Source organism: Microtus ochrogaster, chromosome 7 (genome assembly GCF_000317375.1).
Source record: "Microtus ochrogaster isolate Prairie Vole_2 chromosome 7, MicOch1.0, whole genome shotgun sequence".
Classification (NCBI taxonomy): Eukaryota; Metazoa; Chordata; class Mammalia; order Rodentia; family Cricetidae; genus Microtus; species Microtus ochrogaster.
Window position 1 is genome coordinate 70,237,866 of NC_022014.1, and position 14,174 is coordinate 70,252,039.

Below are 14,174 nucleotides of genomic sequence, written 5' to 3' on the forward strand. Positions count from 1 at the left end.
TCGAACTCACAGAGATCCGCCTGCCTCTGCCTCCCGAGTGCTGGGATTAAAGGCGTGCGCCACCACCGCCCGGCCCTTGACACTGCCTATTTTCTTTTTACTTTTGGTACTGGGGTCAACCCAGAGTGGTGGGCACACTAAAGAAGCATGCTTATCAACCAACAGCCTAGTACACCACTGCTTTAAAGAAATATAAATAGCAACAGAAGGCCACTCAAGGTTTCTATCATTGTTTGACCAATTTTTAGCTATACTAAAATACAGAATTTTCAGTGATAGTTAGAGATTTCAGATTATATATGCTTACGAGAAACTTACTTTTAACTCTTCCACAGTGGCTTTAATTTTGGCATAGCCCATGTGTTGTTTTCCCATCAAATGGTCATCTACCCGAGACTGGGCATCTCCTACTATCAAAAAGGCTCCACACACTTCACAAACTTCCATCTGTTTTTCTTGGGCAGCAAAACTTTCAATAGTCTGAAATGAGAAGTCAGTTGCTATGAGAGAGTATCTGAGGAAGAGAGAATAAATTCCAAAAGAAACTCAACATCTATCTTTCATCTCTCCAGCCATAAGCTGAACACAATTGCTCAAGTTTAGAGAGGAAAGACTTGAAAAGAACAAGCAACTTTGCCTCTGCTGAACACCTACATCTCCTTGAAAAACTTACTTTCAGAAAGTTGTTTTAGTCAAAATTTCTTTTGAATAATAATAATAATAATAATAATAATTTCTTTTGAATAATAACTCTGAAAGTATTAAGAAATTAAATTCAAGGTGAATATGAGCTCACACTACTGAGGGAACAGAAACGGTGACCAATTACATCTCATCAGTAGCATCTAAGGCAGACACTACACCACTCACAGTTAAAGAGGGAGACACTTCAAGACTGCCAATTTTAAACTAAGGTAAGTACTGAGTGATTTGACAATGAAAATAAGTCAGGCTCATATGAGCATTTACAAATAAAGGCGGGGCTTAGCCAGAGAGTGAAGAATTGTTTTAATAGTTTTATTGAGGGGCTGGAAAAAATGGCTCAGTGGATATGGGCTCTTTCCACCAAGTTAGATAACACTAAGCCCACATGTTGTAAGGAGAGAACCAATGCCTACAATGTGTCCTCTGGTCTTAACACACATGCTAGGACAGGACCACATTATCACACTAAATAAATAAATGTAAAAATATAGACTACGGCTTGTAGTGAGATAACATGTGACTATTTTTTTATTTTTTTAAAAAATTTATTTATTTATTATGTATACAACATTCTGCCTCCATGTATGCCTGCACATAAGAAGGGGGCCAGGTCTCATTACAGATGGTTGTGAGCCACCATGTGATTGCTGGGAATTCAACTTAGGACCTTTGGAAGAGCAGCCAGTGCTGTTAACCACTGAGCCATCTCTCCAGCTCCTTTAATTTTTTTCGTTTGCTTTGTAGCTCTAGCTGTCCTCAAGCTCACTGAGATCTGCCTGCCTCTGTCTCCTAAGAGACATTACCAGCAGTATGGCTATTTCCATGCTTAGTTCATAACTCCCTTCCCTAAGGCAAGCCACAGAAACACTAACCTTCCTTCACCTTTGAGACTTAGAGTAGACTATCAAGACCTACTTTTTTGATCTCAAAGCCCTAAGGGATTCTGCACAATAGTCAGGGTAAGGGATGTTGCAGGGAGGTCACAAAAAGATCTGGACAGGTAGGATGCTAGGTCCCCCACTTGGTCTACTGCATTATTATATTCTTTTCATCTAATCATGTTTCTACCCAGTTGTCCATGTTTCCATATGCTTACAGAATTAAGTCTCCAATATGACCCAGAAAAGGGCCTGGGAGCTTCCAGATACCTGAATACATGGAGGTTCCTAGAAGGTGGTGAACCTGAAGAGGAGATGGAAGCTTCACAACCCTTCTCCCATACCTATTCATCTCTTCTTCATCTGCATCCTTTGTAATATCCTTTATAATAAGCTGGTAAACGTGTTTCAGAGATCTGTGAGGTACGGGAGCAAATTAATTGAACCCGAGGTGAGGGTCTGTGAAAGCCCTGAATTTTTAATGTTAGTCAGAAGCACAGGCAAAACCTGGGGCATCTGAGTGACATCTGACATATATGTGCCCAGGATTGTGTGTGTATTATACTGCACCTTATGCATGTGTATAAGAGGGAAAGGGGGGGAGAAAGGAGGAGGAAAGAAGGGGTGAGCAAAATACAAGCTTTAGGATTGAGTTCCCAACCTGTGGAATCAAATGCTACCTCCAGTTAGATTGTACTAAACTGACTAAGAAGACACTTGGCACATGCCTGCTGTTGAAGATTTCTTGCTTGCTACTGGAGTGAAATGGGGAAAATGGCTCAGAGGCAGCATTTGCCTGACAAGCACAATACTCTAAGTTTGCTTCTCAGCACTGTGTGCTGGTACACGTGTGGGAAGGGCACGGCAGTACAGAAAGAGTGAGCACACCAGAGCAAGCTGAGGGCTTTTTATTCTATAGCTTCATGTCATCTGAGGATAGACTCATGATGTAACCTTGTGACTAGCCAAACCAACACGTGCGGACAACAAAATGTCTGATCAAGACTGAATATAGGACAATAAAAAAAGGATTCCAAGGTTCCCCAGGAAGAACAGATTCTAAGTAATTTATAATTAACAGGCTTCTTGAGAACATAATAAAGGTTGAAACTCACCGAGGTTGTAGATCTTAGCAATTCTCTCTCTTCTTTTAACTGTTCAACCAATTTCATCATTCCTTGGGCTTCTTCTACCTTTCCTTCAGATCCTAACTCTTCAATCTAAGACAGACAGAAAAAACTTTAGAGTCAAGACTCCTTTTCAACCAAGCTAAAAATTTTACACCCTCTTGCTTCATTAGCATTTAGTAGATTTATGTCTTTTTGCTTGCTAAATCTTTAGTTTTATGCCAGGCAATGGTGGTGCACACCTTTAATCTCAGCACTTGGGAGTCAGAGGCAGATTTCTGTGAGTTCAAGGCCAGCCTGGTCTATAAGAGCTAGCTCCAAGACAGCTAGGGTTATTACAGAGAAACCCTGTCTCAAAAAAAAAAAAAAAAAAAAAAAAAAAAAAAAAAAAAAAAAACAACAACAACAAAACAAAAAAAACCCACTTGAGTTTTATTTGACCCTTGTGATTTTTTTCTTTTACAGCTTAGATGATGTGGATTTTAAAAACAAAGGTTTTTAAGTGTGGACACATGTGTATATATCTATCAAAGAAACACCATTATTACCAGTTAGACAAGTTCTTCCCAACCCCAAAAGAGTTCTTTTTAGTACTTCCTCCAACCTCAACCATACACATATAACCAGACAATCAATAATCTGTGTCACTATAGATCAAGACTGAATTTTCCAAATTTCCTATAAATGGTATTATGTGGTTTATATTCCTTCCTCAATAGAGTTTCTTTCACTCAAGATGATTTAGATGTTTATTCCTATTACTGCAAATACTAAATTCCTTTAGACTTCAGAATATTATTTCATTATATGGATATAATCACAACTTATTTTTCCTTTTTTTGGTTTTTCTAGACAGAGTTTCTCTAGCTTTGGAGCCTGTCCTGAAACTCATTCTGTATATAAGGCTGGCCTTGAACTCCCAGAGATCTGTCTGTCTCTGCCTTCCGAATGCTGGGATTAAAGGCACGAGCCACAACTGCAAATATAATTCCTTGTATCTTGGGGCTGGAGAGATGGCTCAGAGGTTAAGAGCATTGCCTGTTCTTCCAAAGGTCCTGAGTTCAAGTCCCAGCAACCACATGGTGGCTCACAACCATCTGTAATGGGGTCTGGTGCCCTCTTCTGGTCATCAGGCATACACACAGACAGAATATTGTATATATAATTAATTAATTAATAAATAAATAGATAGATAAATAAATAAATAATTCTTTGTATCTTATGTATTGGTGTTTTGCCTGCATGTGTGTCTGTGCAACAGTATTGGATTCCCTGACACTGGAATTACAAGACAATTATGAGGTGCCATGTAGATCCTGGGAATTGGACCCAGGTCCTCTGGAGGACCAGCCAGTGTTCTTAACCACTGAGCCATCTTTCCAACCTGTAATTTTGGTTTTCTTAAGATAATATTCTATCTCTGTAGCCTTGGCTGGCCTGCTACTTACCATATAGCCAAAACTGGTCTTGAACTATGGCATCCTCCCACCTTAGCCCTGAGATTATGAGCATAGCCGGCTTTCGAACACACTTGTTGATGAATATCTGAACTAGCACAAGTACTGTTTACTGGGGTCAGATTGGTTGGAGGGGGGGGGGCGCACAATGATTTTAAATAAAACTGTGAATAGCAGACCACAAGCTGTATAGACATGTTTTAATTTCTGTTTGGAGTAAAGGAGTGTCTCATAGTACATTTTTAACCTTTTTAAAAACCAAAGTAAACACGCACACAGAGCAGATTAAACTCCTCTGGAATACCTGTACTTGAATCATTTTACACACCCACCATCAATGTCTGATAATTCTAATGAGCGCAAATCCTTCATAATGCTCAAATAATTTACTATTGCTATTGTTTTTAAATGGGGCAATTCAAATACTGTTAAATCTCCCTGTGAGATTTCAGTTTGTATTTCCTGTATAACCAATCAAATTCCTTTTCATGTTTATTTTCTGACCTCAACAGTCATGTGTCAGTCTTTTTGTTTCTTAAGACAGAATCATGATACTACCATCTCCACCAGTTCCTACACCCTGGGGTTAAAAACAGATGCCGCAGCACCCAGCTCCAAATTTTTTTTCTCATACTTCTGCCAACAATTCTCACCTGCTGTAGAAGCACATCAATTTTGTCTGTCAGAACCTGAATTTTTTCTTCATTTTTGCCTGTTGGACCAGCAGCCTATTAAAAACAGTAACGTGTGTTAATACTGCCATTAATAAGTAAAATACCAATGAAAATACTTCAAACTCTTAGGTCCAGGGATGGAGCTGGTGATGGCATGCACAAAGCCTTGGGCTTGATCCCAGCACCACCTCCTAAAGCAACAAAACATTCAAGTTCTCATGGATACAGATACATGCCCCCCCCCCATTTAAAAAATAAAGAAAAATTAGTGGCCCAGTGGCCTTGAACTCAAAGAGACTTATGCCCTACCCTCCCAAGGGCTAATATGGGATGATGCCACCATGCCCCTCGGTGTTTCTATTTAGTAATTGAAGGAGGGAGGAGGTTGGACATCATGTCATATGCGTATAATCTCTTGGAAAGTGAAGGCAAGGAGAATCAAGACTTCAAGTTAGAGCCAGCAGTGAGGGTAAACACCTTTATTCCTAGCACCCGACACCCTAACTTTGCTTTGACTCTGTATGAAGAAATGACCCCTTCCTTGTCTTATGTCTGCTACCCCCCACCCCACTTTGGGTTCTGCTAGCTAGTTCCTTGTTTGCCTTATATTACAAAGGTCACCTTTAGAACATTCTTTTCTAGTCACATTCTCCTTGGAAAAGCAATTCCCCCTAGATAATCTGCTTATCTCATTCTCCTCACGAAAGTGCAATGGTCAAGTGGGTCAGGGCTAGTTACTAGGAAACCACTTTTCTGAGTTTTCCTAGAATAAAGGACGTGTCTAGAGGGCTACCATGTTAGTAGTGGAGCACTTGATAGCATGTACAAAGTCTGAGGCTTGATCTCCAGCACCACCACCACCAAAACAAACCAACAAACAAAAATTAAGAGGGGGAAAGATTCTTCCCTAAACCTCAACAGAAAAAAAAAGGTGTTTTTCAAACTTCATGTAATTTTTAGAAGAAAAGTAATCAATGGAAGACAAATATGAGATATCTGGGTCTCCAGAGGACAAGGGCTCTTTACAAAGTTTATGTCATACTTACCCCAGAGGACTGCTGATTTTGAGATAATGCCAAACGAGCATGACCTCGTCTAATTCTACGCTCTACCTCGGCAAGTAAACTTTGTAAGTATCGCAAAAAATCTCTCTCATAGCCAACTTTCATAAAACGAGAACTCTTCTCATACCTGATAAAATGAAAATAAATCAACTTTTAACCATTATACATCATATATTCTCTATCAACCCATCTCTAGGACTGTTGCATTTAGACTGAGGAATAAACAAGGCATTACATGAAGCAAATTTCTGGCTGTAGCTGTCAAAGGAAAAGGCATTATACAATGTATTAGTGTTGTCTAAGAATCAGTTTGCAGGGCTGGGGAGAAGCCTTAGTGGCTAAGAACACTGACTGCTCTCCCAAGGGACCCAGGTTCAATTCCCAGCACCCACATGGCAGATCACAGCTGTCTCTAGCTCCAGTTCCAGAGGACTCAACAGCCATGGCAAGGAACCAATGCATATAAAATAAGAAGAATTGGTTTGCTGTTTATTTGATTTGATGGTACTATACACTGAACCCAGCAGGGCCTTACACATTATTACCAAAGTGCTCTATCTGAGCTATAATCCATTGCTTTGTTTTTTGAGAAAAGGCCCCATTAAGTTGTCCAGACTGGCCCTGAACTTAGATCTTCCTGTCTTGTTTCCCAAATAATGGGTTTTATAGGCCTGCATTACCAGGCCAAGGTAAAAACACAAGCTTTAAACACAGGTTTAGTCAGGCAGTGGTGGCACACGCCTTTAATCCCAGCACTCAAGATGCAGAGGCAGGCGGATCTCTGTGAGTTAGAGGCTAGCCTGGACTATAGGACGCACTCCAAAGCTACAGAGAAACCCTGTTTCAAACCAAATAACACCGACAAAAAAAAAGAAAAAAAAAAATCAAGACACAGGTTTAAGTACCAGCTCTACTATTGCACTGGATCTATCAATGACCCTGAACCCAGGGCAAATTTTATCTATAAACCAGTGAAATGCTTCAGCAAATAATCTTCTGCTAAGCCTGACAACCCGAGTTTGCTCCTAGGAGCCCATATGGTAGAAAGAACTAACATCTAGAAGCTGTCCTCCATAAGTGTACCACAGCACTGGTGTACACTGTGTAAGGATACACAAACCAAATAAATATTATTTAAAAATTAAAAATTTGTTTGCTGTGCTGGCATATGCTAATTACATACTAGAGACAGATGGATAAATGTGAGTTCGAGGCCAGCCTGGCCTACATAGTGAGTTCCAGGCTAGCGAGGCTATATAGTAAGACAGTGTCTCAAGAAATAAACAATTTTAAAAGCTGGCAATGGTGACGCACACCTTTAACCTCAGCACTTGGGAGGCAGAGGCCAGTAGGTCTCTTTGAGTTCAAGGTCACTCTCATCTACAGGGCAAGTTCCAGGGCATCGAGGGCTACACAGAGAAACCCTGTCTCAATAACAACAATAATAGAAGCAGCAGCTGTGCAGGCATGGTAGTCACTTATACTCCTAGTGCTTGAAAAACAGAGAAAGGGGATTCCTGAAGCAAGGTGGTAGCTCAAAAGACTGGACAGAATTAGCTAACAGGAGACTAAATAAAGTGGAAATAATCAAGGACACCCCACTTTGGGCCGCCACATACACACCATCTGATGCTCAAATGATTCCTATGCCATGGACGCTGCAGAGATGGCTCAGGTAGTTAATGCTTACTGTGTATGCATGAGGACCTGAGTTTGGATCCATATAAAACCAGGTACAGCAGTACAGGTTTATAATCCCAACATTCTTATAGTGAGATGGAAGGCAAAGACAGAAAAACCTTTAGAAAGGTCTGGGCCAGCTAGCCTGCCATATGCATTATCGAACAAGAGATGCTATCTTAAACAACTGAGGGTGTCTTCTGACACACAAGGGAGGGAGTCACAAAACAATTATAAATTTTAACAGGGAAAACAAAGGAAGGTACAGATATAATATAGAAAAATTAAGCATATAATATGCATTCATATGGCAGCTAATATCATTATTGAAACTATTAAACCTTACCATGCCCAGCCAGTGACTAGACTTCCATGCAACATTATTTTATATTAGTTCCAGTTATTTCTTCAATGCTTGTTTTTTTAAATTAAATAACTAGGAAGGGAAAATGACCCCCCACACACACACACACAAAAGTACAACTCACTGTTTTCTTAGATTTTCATCATGAATTTTTTCACATGGACCTGAGAGAGAAAAGAGCATGTATAAATTATTGTGACATTCACTAGCTATAAAAAGGGTCATTCCTACCCGCCACACTTAAATACCATCTTTCGACATAGCCTAGGATGGTCTAGAAATGAGGATCCTCCTGCCTTAGCTTCCTAAGTGATAAGAGAGGAGACCACTACATCATTTTTTTTTCTCTCTCTCTTTTTTTTTTATAAGGTTGAGGCCTTATGTGACTTGCAGTCATCTAAGGCAGTGCATCCCTTTCTAATAAATAATGCCACTTTGTTCAGAATAAAGCTATGCTACTATGGAGGGGGCAGAGAGTGGCTGAGGCAATAGATCAGTGGTAGAACACCTGCTTCATATGTAAAATGCCCTGGGTTTGATCCTAGCATTCCTGTGAAATAAAATACAGCTGTATACAGTACCAGTATGGCAACTACGATATATACAGTCCTTAAAAATAAAAATAAACAAATCACTAAGTAGACTGCAGACAACTAAATTGATATTGAGTCACAAAGCATCATGAAAATTGACCTCTTTAGTCTCCTAAGTCAACAAAGAAGACAAGAGCAAGAGTGAAGAGAAAGAAAAAAATTGTTCCATACTGCTACAAAACAAAACTTGGATGCTAGAGACTACTTATCTGAACCAGCATTGATATTACCTTCAAATATTTGTACATAAAGTTAAGTAACACAAGTCTCATTCTCAATACCAAATGCAAACCATTTTTTACTTTTAGCCATTTCTTTTGAAATTTAACTCCACTATTTTAAATTTTTTGTGCTCTCCCCTCTTTTTGGTTTTTCAAGACAGGGTTTCTCTATGGCTTTGGAGCCTGTCCTGAACTAGCTCTTGTAGACCAGGCTGTTCTCAAACTCACAGAGATCCGCCTGCCTCTGCCTCCCAAGTGCTGGGATTAAAGGCTTGGGCCACCATCGCCCAGCTTTGTTTTGGAATTTTGTGCTTATTTTTAATCAATATTATACAATCAAAAATTTAGGTTAGGCAGAGTAAGGTGGCAGACAACTTTAATTCCAGTACTCAGGAATTCGGCCTGGTCTAGTCAGAACAGCCAGGACTACATGGAGACTTTGTCTCCAGAACAAAACAAAAAAAGCTATCTTTTGGAATTCCATTTTGACCAGGCCAACAGCATTCCCTGTAGCCCTAACAAAAGGTGTGGAAGGCATTTGTGTCTTTCCTTGAGATTTGTTTTCTATATATATATTTTTGATCTCCCTTAAATACTTCCACTTATTCTAAGAAAGTATCTCCATACTATTTCTCAAAAGACAAGGCAGCAATTTTTGTTCTCTTCAGGGAGCCTTGTCTTACTTCCATCTGGGATGCTTACTTTCCAAGCTTACTAGAGTTACTATCTTAAAGAATTCCTTACCCACACTGTATTAGATATACTACCAGAGCTTATTTTTCTTTATCCTTGTCAGGTTAATGAACATTATCCTGGATAACTTGTTTGAGAAAGGATACATGGGAACATGTTTGTTCAGACTTCCTATGTCCCAAAACATCTTTCTTTACCTTCATACTTCAATATTTTCTACACTAACTCTGGTATTAGCACAAACACTGAAGGTAATTCTCTGGTGTTTTCAAACTTCTTGCACCCCATAAGTCTTAGGTCATTCTGAACCATAATTTTGTGATTAAGTTGCTCCTGTGTTTGCTGTTCTCTAATTCACCAAAGTGTGCCAGGCAGAGTATGGATTCTTGTCATCCGTTGTGCCCATCACTTGAAGGATTTAACCAACCTAAAGATGATGTTCAACACTAAATTTAAAAATGTATTTCTTGGGACTAGAGAGATGGCTCGGCAGCTAAAAGCACAGAATGCTCTTCCGTAAGACCCAGATTAAATTCCCAGCACCTAAATGGGAGTTCCAGGGGACCCAATGCCCTCTTATGACCCCTGTGGGCACCAGGCAAGCATGTGGTATATAAATATTCATATAGATAAAAATACTAGTATACATAAATGAAATAAATCACTGAAATTTTTTAATGAATTTCTTTTGATTTCTTCCCCATCTGTATTATGTCTCAAATATTAATATTGGCTCTAATTTAAACACATTTGCATACTAATATTTTTGTTCTACTGCACGTTTCATAACATTCTATTTTCAAATTTCTCCAGTCCTTTCTATTAAAGTATATACATACCTCTATGCATCACTGCTGGTTTTTAATGTGAAGGTCTCCTGCCTCAGCATACAGGGTGCTGAGATTACAATAGTCATATGACACAACTCCAGTTCAGCCCAGTGATGTATTTTTTTGCATGTGCATATATGTGCGCACGCACAAGCACATACTGTGTGGTACATGCAAAAGAGTGTATAGCACTTTTGTGTGTCTATGTACAAGCTTGAAGGAATCAGAGCATGACTTTGGTGTCTTCCCCTACTTGCTGTTCAGCTAGGTTGGCTGGCCAGCAAATTCTGATCTACCTGCCTTCCACCCCCACAATGCTGTCATGACAGGCACGCGCAGCTTTTCATGTGGGTGCTGGGGTTTGAACTCAAATCCTCATGCTCGCAGAGCAAGCATATGTACCCCCTAAGCCAGACCGCCAGTCCAGTCCACTGGCTTTTATTTTAATTTCTTTAGTTTTAACTTCTAAAAGATTTATTTTTAAGAAGTTCAGCTTAATTGTAATCTACTCTTTTTAATGTGCACATACCATTTCTCTGAAGATACTAAAGTTAGGTAAGATTTAAGCATTTCAAACTTTTTCCTACTGTATTTCCTATCATTTCTTATCATAGCTCCTCCCTTGACCATTTTGCTAACCTAAGTTGAAGGTATTCTTCACATGTCTGCCAGGTTAGTGTTCCCTGACAGGCAACTTATTTTTCAAAGACTGTTTTACCAGCATATTGTATATGTACCCCACTTACATACCTGGTCATAGGAGGGCATTGGAGCCCCTAAAACTGGAGTCACATGGAGCTACCACGTGGATGCTAGGAACTGAACCAGGTCCTCTGCAAGGGTCAGTGCTTAAAAGCACTGAACCATCTCTCCAGCCCCGGCAATAAGTTTTTAAAAGATACTTCCAAATTCTGACTGGAAATTAGAATGGATGGGCAAGATTTGTAAACAAGGGCCTTTACTGAAGGGAAACCAAGAACTTATTTTTTTAAAAGGAGATGCTCAGAGGGTCAGGATGCAGGCAACAGATCTCTTTTCTAAGATGTTCACCTGCTCTCTACACCAGGGGAAATTTTCTAGCTATTGCTTCCAAGATGCCTCTAAGAGAACACTACTATTAAGTGCTTATTTTAAAAAAAATATTTTTTTTGAGCTTAGATGTAGTTTATTTAGTAAAAAGGAAGGGGGAGAGGGAAGGGGGGAGGAGGAGAGTGGAGATCACAGCCACCTCTTCCGAAGAGAGACGGGGCAGAGCTATTTAAAGATTGTTTTTACAATTTCATTTTCACTCACAATTTCCCTGTGCTGTGCTTAAAATGTCAAGAACCAGACTCTTCCAGCCACAATATTCCCCAAGGCAAACACTGGTATCAGTAATGTGAGAGAACTCACAACTCAGCCAATTATGTTTGTAGTTTATACTTCGGGTCCTTCTGGTCAATTTCTACAAAAAATAAGCCTTATCTTTCTGGGTCACTAAAGTAGAAAAGTTAGCATCAAGAAATGTCTAAGAATACTGAAATTGGTGGTTCGTTATTGGGAGTTATTCAGACCCCAGAGGACATTTGTCAATGTCTGGTGACCAGTTCTGGTTGTCATCATGGTGGTGTATGCTACTGGAAACACCAGGTCTGGGCTAGAAATCCTGCCAACACCCTCAAAAAAACAACAAACAAAACAACAACTGCTTCAAAAAATGTTAACAGTGTCAAAGCCGAATTTTCTTTCTACTGAAAATCTTCTTTATTTTGTCTTTTGACTCAGCCCTGACTTTTACAATATCCTGATGGCCCATACCTGGCACTAGCCACGATTCTAGAACCCAGCGATTGTTTTCTCAGTCCCTCTGCAGACTTTCAAAACAGGTCTCTACCAAGACCAATCTTCTAAAACTGTGTTTTAGAAGTAACACCTGGTGTTACTACCCATTCCACACCTTTAGCATAGTGTGCACTTTTGACCAGCCACGATCACTTATACCTGTGATTCTAGTATTCAGAAGATAGAGGGAGAGGGACTGCTTTATGCTTCAGGCCAGCCTAAGCCACATAAGTATATTTCAAGCTAGCCTGTTCTAGAATAGAGTTAAGTGTACATGTGAACAATTTTCACTTTAGTGTTTTACAAGTGTAGGTGTGAACATTTAATTATGCCAGTATGTCTGATCAGATTAAAATTTATTAACATATTCATAATTAAATCAAGTAAAAATTATTTATCATCAAATTTTCAAGGGGAAAAAAACTTCAGGATTATAAAGAAAGTTTTGAGTTTTACTTGGATAAAAGGTTTTATTATTACATAACCTGAGCTGGCCTTCAACTCAAGATCCCCTTGTTTCCTGCTGAAGTTATAGGCTTGTGTCATCATGCCCTGTTAAAGAAGTTTAATTGTAAGCATAATACAAAGATAAACAGAAAAATCACTTACCAAGATCAGAACGAGTATTTGTAAACAATTCCGCAGGACAAAAACCACAGAGATAATATTTACAAACCTATTAAGAAAAAAAAAAGTACTTAACTTTTAAAAATTGCTTAGCTCTAAAATTTCCATTAGAAACGGTGCCAAATAATATTTATGTCTTGATGTATTATTGACCAAGTACGAACACGACTTATAAATTTTGACAAAATGAACGACTTATAGAATGGTCATTTTCTAAAAATAAACTAATTATGTCTGTTCAAATATGATCTGGTGTTTTAAGAACTGGCTGTGAGTTGAGCATGATATTCAGGAGGCAGAGGCAGATGGATCTCATAATAATACTGAAAAACGAAGTGGGAGAGGGTGTCCCAAGACAGGGTTTCTCTGTATGGTTCTGTTGCCCTTGAACCCAGAAAGCTGTCTGCCTCTGCCTCTGAGTGCTGGAATAAAAACTGTGCACCACCCCACCTGGCAATAAATTTTTATTACCTAAAAACAAACAATCTCTAATAGGCTAGAGAGATGGCGCAGCACTTAGGAGGTACTGCTCTTGCAGAGGACCCCGAATCCCACTGCCTGTAACTCCAGCTGTCTTCTGGCATGCATACAAATCCTGTGTTTATGCACATATACACACAGGCCTCCCACTCTCATTTAAAGTAAATTAGTTTTATATTATTGCTAAAGTTCCCCTACCTGTCCATGTATTAGACATTTCAAACACCAATACTTTCACTGAGTGACTCTTACTACCCTTTGAAGAAAACATTATGAACATGAAATGAATTTAATTCTTTCCTGTTGATGCATTTGTTATTGAAACAGTGTCTCATTATGTAACCCAAATTGGCCTTGAACACAAAACAATTCTGCTTCAGTCTCCTAAATGCTAGTATTCCAAGGTTTGCACCATCACACCAAGCCCACTTTTGAGAAACTCTTCCAGATCCCATATTTAATTTAGTAAACTAAAGCACATTAATCAAAATTCCAAACTATCGCCTTTCACCCAAAACTTCACTGTTACTGTGATTATCAATGCATTACATTTAAACAACAGTAAGAAGGGTAGGAATGGAGCATATTCTAGGCTGCATGCCTGACATGAAACGGAACTGAGTTCTATAGTTAGCACAAAATAAACTGAGTAAGAAATTTTGAGTAAGAAATTTTTCTCAACAATTAAGATTTGATGCCAAATGTCAAACAGATTTTTCTTTATCAAAGCAGTATGGTTTTACAGCTCTGCCCATAAAAATTGAAGTCAAAATCTATCTAGCCAGGACGGGCAGCACTAGCCTTTAATCCTAGATACACAGAAGATTGAGGTAGGAGGAGCTCAAGTTCAAAGTCTACCTGGTTTACAGAGTGAGTTCAAAGCCAGCTAGAAGACTTAATGAGATTCTGTCGAAAGAAAGAAAGAAAGAAAGAAAGAAAGAAAGAAGGGAGGGAGGGAGG

At 39.2% G+C, this 14,174-nt stretch overlaps 1 protein-coding gene across 6 annotated transcripts in view; it reads right to left on the reverse strand.

Moving 5' to 3' along the window:
• The window catches only part of Luc7l3 (LUC7 like 3 pre-mRNA splicing factor), a 32,437-nt gene that overhangs the window by 6,723 nt on the left and 11,540 nt on the right, over positions 1–14,174 (reverse strand). For all 6 annotated transcript variants that reach the window (XR_003377126.1, XM_013347557.2, XM_013347559.2 and 3 more), the window contains exons 2-7: positions 12,717–12,783; positions 8,074–8,113; positions 5,888–6,032; positions 4,821–4,895; positions 2,699–2,803; positions 319–480 (exon numbers count right to left, since the gene is read on the reverse strand). Coding sequence is in view for 5 of the 6 variants with exons in the window: in XM_013347557.2 (XP_013203011.1) it covers positions 319–480; positions 2,699–2,803; positions 4,821–4,895; positions 5,888–6,032; positions 8,074–8,113; positions 12,717–12,783 (594 nt within the window). In the remaining variant the exon portion in view is untranslated. The remainder of the gene's footprint in view (positions 1–318; positions 481–2,698; positions 2,804–4,820; positions 4,896–5,887; positions 6,033–8,073; positions 8,114–12,716; positions 12,784–14,174) is intronic.